This window comes from Elephantulus edwardii, unplaced genomic scaffold, assembly GCF_000299155.1.
Source record: "Elephantulus edwardii isolate Elephantulus edwardi_28Jun2011 unplaced genomic scaffold, EleEdw1.0 scaffold00001, whole genome shotgun sequence".
NCBI classification, from domain to species: Eukaryota; Metazoa; Chordata; class Mammalia; order Macroscelidea; family Macroscelididae; genus Elephantulus; species Elephantulus edwardii.
The window spans coordinates 33,128,376-33,138,211 of record NW_006399751.1 but is presented as its reverse complement, the minus strand read 5'-3'; the positions used below and the strand labels follow the sequence as shown (position 1 = coordinate 33,138,211).

The following is a 9,836-nucleotide window of genomic DNA, read 5'->3' as shown; positions in this document are numbered from 1 at the left end:
TGACTTACAAGTTCCTACAAGAGAAGTGAAATGACTCCATAACCTACCCTGCCTCCAACCCTAAAAACTTCCTGCTTTAAGTTCATCAATAATAAATGGTCCATCCCTGCAATACTCAGAGGGAGCTGACATTGCACTTTTGAGCAGCCAGTTAGTAATAATGTACAGTAGATAGAGCCTTTCTTTCAAATCCCAGGGCAGTGGGTCCTTCAAGGCTAGCATTGCATTTTCAATTAGCTGCTGAGTGAACGCTTGGCATGTGTATTAGTGAAGAGGCGCACAATTAGCTTATTGTTCCTTTCTGTATTGTGCTGAGAGGATCCTAGGGGTTGGTGGGGGAACAGGCAAGCCAGGCATCACTGTGGTTGTGCAAGAAGGGAGTTACTGAAACCTCGGCATCTTCACTCGCTCACTCTGGAATTACAGCTATTTATTACCAAGCACTCTGTGTGGGTTGGTGGAGTGCGCCTGAGGAAACAACCCAGACACCACTTGGGGTTATCTTTCTGAGGTCTTCTGTCTCCTACTAATTCTTATCATTATCATGGAGCCCAACAGTCCCAAAAAGATACAATTTGCCGTGCCTTTATTCCAGAGTCAAATTGCACCCGAAGCAGCTGAGCAGGTAAGCAGAATTGGGAGGGAATCAGTGGCCATGTATACATTAACACTGAATATATTCTTGCTATATCTTGCTTATGTTGATATATCTCTCGAAGATGCCTACATTTCTGATTTTTTTCAGAATATATGAATGAGGAGGTTGGACTATCTGCATGTTTGTATTTAAATTGCATTTGGGGAATTATTGACTAAAAGACATTAATATCCTTCATGCAAAATTACTATCCATTAGGGAAAATTGGTTATATTAGCAATATATATTTGGATAAGAAAATAAGGGTTTGGTTCTTAAAAACAACAGGTGCAAATTTTAGACCAATTACTGAAGAACAAAAACCCCTCAGAATTTACATTTTATTTGTAAAATAAAAAGGATAACAATTAATGCCTTTAATACTGGAGTATTTCAAGATTATAGTTTATTTTCAATATTTTTCTCATTGTGTGTACAAAGCACTATTACTTTTTAACTCTGCATAACAAATGAAAGACAGAGATAAGGTTTTGAGATATATTTATAATTTTAAAACATTTTATTAAAAAATTCTAAATAATATTTTAACACTTTCTGAATTCATCTTCTGTATCAGTTATATGTATGCATATATATCTATTTATATATACCTATATCTTTATCTATATCTATCTTTGTCATTTTTCACTCTCACGTTTACAATTTACCTATGAAAAGCATGTGAGATGGGTTTACAGCTGCATCACCTTTTGATTCAGATTTACTTGGATTATTTTTATTCAGGAGTGGCATCCACTTGCTAAATAATATACCTCTGGAAACTCTATGAACTTTGATAAATGTTGATAGTTTTAGAAGGGCTTCAAGCCTTTTGTTCATAGGGTCACTATGAGTCGTGCTCGACTCGAAGGCAATCAACAACACAACAACAACGGTACCCTTAAAAGAGAATTTTGTGGTAAACATATTTGTGAGATAGGCAAATACAAAGACAGTTAAAACATCACAGGTCTAAATCAATAATTTATTGAAACTTAAATTGTCGCTGATTCCTTTTAAAAATATTTGGTACATGGCCTCAGAAACATTTATTTAAGACTCATAACTTTTAAGGCTTCTGAGCATAAAATTTGAAGTAGATTCACTCAGACTTAGGCCAGATAAACACGTCTTGAATATACCTGTATGCTGGATGAGATCTTGATTCTATCCTGACCAAATGTCTTTGGTAAAAATATAATCTTTTATTATATTGACTCTATTTGAATAAATGAATAAATATAGTCCAGAAATCAAAGACCTTAAAGATTCTAATTAAAAATATGCTCCTGTAATTCTTAAAATAACAATCTCTTTCAACCGTCTAAGTTTTAAGTGTATTGTATATTCCAAGGATATATATTTATTTTCTATTTGTTAATTTGTGTAACTATTGTGCTATAATATTTAAAAGACCAAAATAAAACAAAATTACAAAAAATACTATATTTACTATAACAATCATTACTGTTAAAAATGTAAATTTTAAAAAATTTTAAAAAATGTAAATTTTCCAAGCATTGTTAGTTGTGCTTAGAAAGAAATGAATCTTGAAAGCATTTCTAATAATGTGAAGCCTCAAGAGAGAAATTAAAATTAGCAAGTCATCTTCACGTCTTCAGTTGCATTATACAGTTATTTTTCCTCTGTGGAAATACAGATTGATTCTTCTTTGTTAAAGAAGGACATACTAACAACTGACAGTTCTACATCTGGCTTTCTATTGTTTTAAAATGAAATTCACAAATGCCTACTATGTGCCCTTGGATACGTGCACTTAGGTGTTGGGAAAAGATTCTGAAACGGTTGTTTTACATTCTGTAGACTAATAAACTGAAGGCAGTGCTTGATTCTCACTGACATTAACTGGGTCTTTGTTGTCCACAGATCAGGAAAAGAAGACCCACCCCAGCATCACTTGTGATTCTCAATGATCATAACCCCCCAGGTAAAGAAGCATGATGACTTTCACACTGATGAAACAAAGTAGAATTGTTTAAAATTGCGAAAGAACATGTCGTTGCCACGAGGTTTCAACTCAGCATTTCAGTTAGCAATAATTTAACTTGCTAATCTACAAAATGGATCATAAACAAAACTAAAAAGGAAATGTTAAAATGTTAAAAGTAGAAAGTGTCTTAGCCTCAAGCCTGTTTTTTCTCTAGAATGACGCTGGGGATGATGATATGCTGTGAAATGTTTTGTTAGCATTGGCAATCATGCATTCAGGTGTTTGTACGAAATCTGGTTCCTTGATTATTAACAGGACTAATGGAGGGCTATTTAATAATTATTTTTTTTTATGAAAGGTGGTTATGGGATGGGCAGTGAGCCAGCCTTGGCGATAGCTTTGGTGCTGATGTCATCTCTGAATAATTCAATTGACAAGTAACCAGATCAATTTTCAGCACTGCCCTTTGAGAGCCATTCCAAAAGGTTGCATCCATTTGTTGAGGTTTTCATTTCCATTTCCTGTAAGAAGCAGAGCAGCATTATTATTCTTGATAAAGAACTATGGTTCCTAATATACAAACATTATTTACTTAGTGATCAGAGTGAATTGTGTCTTATAATCCAATGCTGCTTCTAGAAATATGAGTAGGACAGCCAAGGTCATGGCATTAACTTATTACCAGACAGAACCTGGTGTCGGGTTTTTTGTTTTGTTTTTTTTCCTCCAGTATAAACGATAAGCATGAACAAAAAAGAGCTTGGGAAAAATGGAATCATCAAAAGTCTAAGTACGGGTTTTAATGAATGATCCTTTTAAATAATTCCAGAATAAAACGGTCATTGGCTTTTTCAGTTCCTTTAATTTAAAATAATTTAGTTTAAGTTGAAGAAATGCATATGTGAAAAGAAAATAAACCCTTCCTAGAATATTCAGCATTGTGCTTAAATACAGAAAAATTACCAGATCATGGGAAACATGCAAGTGAACTAATTCCTGAGAAAAACAAAGATTTGCAATTGAACCCAATGTTTTTAAAGCACTATGGCATTTAAAAAAATCTATTTATTGCTCAATAAATGCTAAGGTACTTGTATTTTGTTTAGTAAGTAAGATGTGTAAATGAACATACTTGCAGTTATCAAATAAGCCTAAAAGTTATGATAACTAAATTTTTCAATTTGGAAGTAATTTCTATAGTTTTCCATCACTGCTTGCTCACAAATGGTAGAGATTGCCACAGTGTTCTGGAACTTACTTCACTGTGCTACCCATGAAGAATGTTGCCAAGCTTGATAAATAAACGTCTTGGATGATGCTTTTCTGTCAATCAGGAAAGTAGAGTTCAAAGCAGCCATTGTTAACTGTTTGAATGTAGCAAGTTATGGAAGTGACCTTCTCTGCTCTCATTTGAACCAGGAAAATCCAGTAGCAATAGCTGTTTCTTAAATGTCAAGTCTGTGCATTGTACAGTTGAGGAAAGTGAGTACAGAGAAGAGCTAATTCAATTCTGTTTCCAAAGCACATGCATTTCCTGAAAGCCTGAAAGTTTTGGTTTTCTTGCATAACGAGGGCTCTGCTAATGCAATGAGACCTCCTGGCTCTGTAAAAAAAGTAAACTTGGACTTTAAATAGGTCTTTTGCCTGGCCACATAGCTGAAGAGATTAGAAGTTTTATTTAATTATACTTAAATATCCCTGGGAACCAAACCTTTTCATTACCAGACTTCCAAATCATTATAAGGCATTGCCTTATTCCCCCAATTGAACTCATCTTTCTATTTATAAAGAAACCCTGGTGATTTAATGAGATCTTATTTGGGACTGCTAAGAAGGAGCTCTGGTGGCATAGTCCATAGAAAGTTGTGCATCCCTGGAAGTTCATATCCACCAGCCATTTGGAAGGAGAAAAATGAGCATTTTCCCTTTGTCATTTGTAGCCTCAGAAACAGATGGAGACTGTCTGTAAGTTAGAACCAATGCAACTGCAATGAGTTCAAGTTCTGAGTTTGAACTGAAAGGTGGGTGGTTTGAATCCACCAGATGCTTCATGGGAGAAAGCATGGGTGTCCTGACATAAAGATTTACAGCCTCCGAAACCATATGGAAGGTTGCAAAGAGGCAGAATTGATTCTGTGGCTGGGAGTTTTGGGTTCTACCATAAGTACTGCTGGGAGAAAATGAAGATGTAAATAACACCTCACAGAGAACTGCATCATTTAATAAACTACCTATCTGCATCTTCATTCTGCTTTATGGAAGCTAGCACAGTTTAGGAGAACTGAGACTAACACCCCCCCTCCCCAACACACACACAAAGACAAGAAAAGAGCAAACCAAACCAAAGTTGGTCTTTATTAACCTATGTGACCTTTGATAAAGGACAAATCTGCATTTTATTTTCTTATATATTAAACAACCATTATAATGGCATTCTTAGAGCATACTTTAAAATTTCAAAATACAACATATTAGAAGTCATTAATGACTGCCTTATGGCACAGAGATGATCTGTGATATTTAGGCTTTAAGAAATAAGGATAAGAATAGAATACTAATAATCTCACATATACTAAATATTTATTCAATTTAATGACATCTAAGAAGCACAAACAACCCAATAATCTTGTTTGCTGCAAATACTATAAGAATATCCTTTTCCAAACAAAAAAACAACAATCTTTGTAAAACTTAGTACATATCAAATGATGTCTCTTAATAAATTGTTTTTCTAGCTCTCAGACTAATGTGTTGCTTAAAAAAATTATATATAGCTTTAAATAATGATAAAACTTGACAAATCTTTTTATATCACCAATAGTGCCTTCCAGACAGATTGAGTGTTCTAGGAATTACCTATCATTAATGCTGTTTAAAATTCAAATCCCTACAAATCTTTTTTTTATTGTAAATTAATGAAGCAGAGGAAATTAAATTATCCATTATGAAGACATAATTAACAAATCTTTCCAATTCATATGATGAGATCAGTGTGTTGTAATCATTATTAAATGAATTAGACTCAGCTCCTTATTCAAGAGTTTGTAGAAATAGTTATAAAAAGCATATGAAACAATGAGTCTATTATAGGTTTAGAAAAATTTGTGAATTGTTTCTATTTGTTGTAGTACATAGCATATATATTAATATTTTTCTTTTATGTTACTTCATCTTTGTTCACTAAACAAATAGATGAGTTAGGCACCTCTTTGTTAGATATCTATGGACAACAAAATGTTGAATTGGATCCATCCTAGCAAATGCCTTAGAACTGTGAGGAGTTGAAATAATACATGAACAAATACACAACCTCTTAAGGATATGCCATCTCTGTCATGGATTAAAACAACAGTTCAATGATCTTGAGTTGAACCAATAGTAGCTGACCCTTTTTGGGTGTTTGAGTCTTAAATCATACAGAAGGCATGTATTAGTTAACCAATTTAACTTTGAAAGAATGGTAAACCAGACTAAATTTTTTTAATATGTGGTGTCAGTCTTGGGAGAGTTTTACAACAGAGGGTGTGACTTTATGGTAGAGAGGCAAAGAATCACGTGTTTGCTTTTGAGATTGGCTTCAAACAGTCAGGTACCAGTAAAAAGACAATGCAGTTTGAGATTTGGATATAGGGAAGTGTCCAAGACAAATTTCATCTTTCAAAAGTTGTCTAACACTATAAAAACGGATAATCTTATAGAACACTACAAATCTTCCTGTATTTGAAGTTCTTCCTTTGATTAAAGGTCATTATGATGAATTATCTGAAGTTCTACACTGCCTGTTGTTTTGTGCCATGGAATCACCTGTGACTCATAATGACCCTATATACATTAGCTCTGAAAGCTGCCGATCCCATTGTTCCAGTCACTGAGTCAATCCATCTCATCCTGGGTCTTCTACTCTTGCATTGCCCCTCCACCCTTCCAAACACGATGTCCCTCTCCAAGGATTTGTCCCTCCTGGCCACATGCCCAAAACATGTGAGACGGAGCCTCAAAATCCTTTCCTTCAGGGAGCAAACTGGTTTCACCCTCTCCAGGACAAACTTGTTTGTTCTCCCGGCAGTCCACAGTATGTTCAACACTCTTCTCCAGCACCACAACTAAGCGGCATAGATCCTACTTCTATCATCCTTAATTATTGTCTAGCTCTCTGGTGCATAGCAAGTAATTACAAAGACCATAGTCTGGATCAGGCACACCTTAGATTCCAGACTGGCATCATTGCTCTTTAGTACTCTAGACAGGTCTCTGATGCAGACTTTCCTAATGCAATTTGCCTTTTGTTTTCTTGACTACTGGTGCCAAGAGTGTTGATTGTGGACCCAAGCAAGCTGAAGTTGTCAACAATCTCAATCTCTTCTCCACCCATCATGAAGCTGCCAGTCTTACATAGTCTGTAGTTAACTGGTTCTTTCTTAAATTTTTCTTTGTTTTACTGTTTACTGTAGATTAGGAACAGACCAATAGATGATCCTCCAGTGACTTTTCAAAGGCAGTTAATGTCTCGGGAAGATCTTGCCCAGCTTTTTCTCATGGAGCTGCTGGCAGCCTCTTATTTTGTGCTTTTGGTACAGCAGCACAGCTTCTTGCCACTAGGCCACCAGAGCTCTCTGTTTCTCTCTTATTTTTTTATTTAGAGGGATGCTTATTCATAACATGTCTCTATAAAAAAAGAAATGACACTATCTACAATCTATTCTATCACATTTATAGATGTAATTGAATATTTCTTGTCTTTCGGTAGAAATGAGAAAACTGTATATTTGTCTACAAGTATTGTGCCAACAGAGAAAGGCTTAACATTAAGAAAGGTGTGTGTCTGAGTTGTATCCATTTCTATGTCTATTCACTTAATCTTCATGCTGGGTGAATTATTTGAGACACTGGACTCTGAAAAAGAATGTGGCATTAGGATTGGAGCAAGACTAATCAATAATCTTTGTTATGTAGATGACACAATCTTGCTCACTTAAAGTAAGGAGGACTTAAAACACTTGCTTCGGAAGATCAAACACTAGAACCTCCAATACGAATTGTATCTCAACATCAAGAAAACAAAAATTCTCACCACTAGACCAATATAATAGACAGAAAAAAGATTGAGGCTATCAATAATATCATCTTACTTGGATCCATAATCAATATAGTTGGTAGCAGCCGTAAGCAGATCTGGAGACATATTGCACTAGGAAATCTGTTGTCATGGGCCTCTCAAAATTATTGAGGAACAGTGATGTTCGTTTGAGGACTAAGGTACACCTTATTAAGGCCATTGTCTTTTCTATTGGTTTCTATGCATTTGAGAGCTGGACAATGAGTAAGGAAGACAGAAGAAGACTTGATGCCTTTGGACTGTGGTGTTAGAGAAGAGTACTGACATGAACTGCCAAAAGAACAACCAAATGTGTCTTAGAGCCAGAGTGCGCCTTGAAGGCAAAACTGGCAACACTTCATCATACATACTGTTGGCGTGTTGCTAGGAGGCTGTTCCTTGGAGAAAGACATCATGCTTGGAAATGTGGAGGGTCAGAGAAAGAGAAGAAGAAATAGATTAACACAATCACTGTAGTAAGGGGCTTAAGTATGCCAGTGATTGTGAAGATGGCACAGGGTAGTTCAGGGTTCAGATCTATTGTTCATAGCGTCGCTTTGAGTCCTACTTGACTCCAAAGCACCTAACAACAATTAGAAATCTAGTTGAGAAAAGCGAACAAACAAAAAAACTTTAAAAAAAATCTAGCTAGATGACACATCTTTATTGAAACATAAATAAACCAATCCACATCTCTGTATCATTTTATGCGTCTCAGGGAGACTCTGTAATTACTCCTAGTTTTCAATTCCAGGTTTGGTAATTCTAGACATTAGGAAATAGCATTTTTTTGTACTAAATTTTAGTAATTCCCACTTTATTCTAAAATAGCTATTTATGTACTCTCTTCAGTAAAGACTTACTTCCTTACCATTAAAATGACATAAATATATTCTTTATTATTCTCCCTGCATTGAATATCCTTTATTCCTCCATTAGGGCCTTCCTTAACTCTTTCCAAACTCTCCTGCCTCTCATGTTTGGAGTCTGGAATTGGGCACAATCTTTCAGTAAAAAGCCAGCACAGACCAGATCGTCTAAATATTAAATCCTGTGGTATCCATTTTCTTTCACTTACTGTTAAGCAGAGACAATATGGTTACAATTAAATATAATGGATCTAATGTGCGATTGGCACAGGACAGAGCAGGGTTTAGGGCTGCTGTACATAGTCTATGAGTCGCAAACGACTCAACGGCACATAACAACAACAACAACAATGTCTAGTAAGCATGAGTGAGCTGTGTGAGTCTTGGAGCTAAGTGAAGATTTGGGTAAGTAAATAGAAGCATTAGTATCACTTAAAAATTTGTTGTATTTCTAAAAAGTTGGACAAGAAGCATAAACTATTTTCTGGAATACTTATGAAGCTTCTTCTTACGGCTGAATTTGGAACAGGTAGATTTTCTCTTCGGACCATTTAGCTCCAAGTATTCTTAGAAATTGAGAATAAAAATGCATGCATTTTTTTTCGTATAATTTGAGATGCTAAAATTTGTTAATGGGAAGCATGGTATATGTGAATTAAATATTACATTCTTTTCTGTCAGCCTTGATAATAAATCTCATCACTACAAAGAACAGCGACTACTTTTTTATTAGGCTCTTCAGCTCCCTAAACTGAAAATAAAGAAGTCACAGTTAATTTTATATGTAGCATATGGATTTTTAAATGAAACATGTACTTTAGGACTCTGGAAACTCAGTTAACCAATGGAATGCTGAAGGCCCTGTTCAGAGGCACTAGATGTAAGGTAGAGTATATGACACCAGACATATACTCAAGGCACACAGGGACTCAACTATTCTAAAACAATGAAAAGTTTTGCGGGATTAGCAACATGTATGCAGATACTTCCAAGGAAAGAAATATATGTGCAAAAATCTCTTTTCATAAAGATCTTCTACCTTATGAAATGAATGATAATAGTTGGGTCAAAAGATAATCTAGGACATTGACTGGAAGTGTTAGTAGTCACTTCTAAGATTTTCTTTTTTTTAAATATTTTTTTATTGGGAAAAAACATATTGGGGGTACAAGGAGGTGAGGGTTGGGGTCAGAAGGGTGAGGATGGGCCAGGATGCAGTTGCAGAGCTGCACAGTTTGGTCGGTGGGGGGAGCAGGTGAAGGAAATGATGAGGGTCCAGTGGGG

The 9,836-nt window shown here is 35.4% G+C and overlaps 1 protein-coding gene across 1 annotated transcript in view; it reads left to right on the top strand.

The window, feature by feature from the left end:
- The first annotated feature begins 261 nt into the window (after positions 1–261).
- The window catches only part of PPP1R1C (protein phosphatase 1, regulatory (inhibitor) subunit 1C), a 186,715-nt gene continuing 177,140 nt past the window's right edge, over positions 262–9,836 (top strand). Inside the window, exons 1-2 of the mRNA XM_006878780.1 lie at positions 262–625; positions 2,525–2,585. Coding sequence (XP_006878842.1) covers positions 545–625; positions 2,525–2,585 — 142 coding nt within the window. The 5' untranslated portion in view covers positions 262–544. The remainder of the gene's footprint in view (positions 626–2,524; positions 2,586–9,836) is intronic.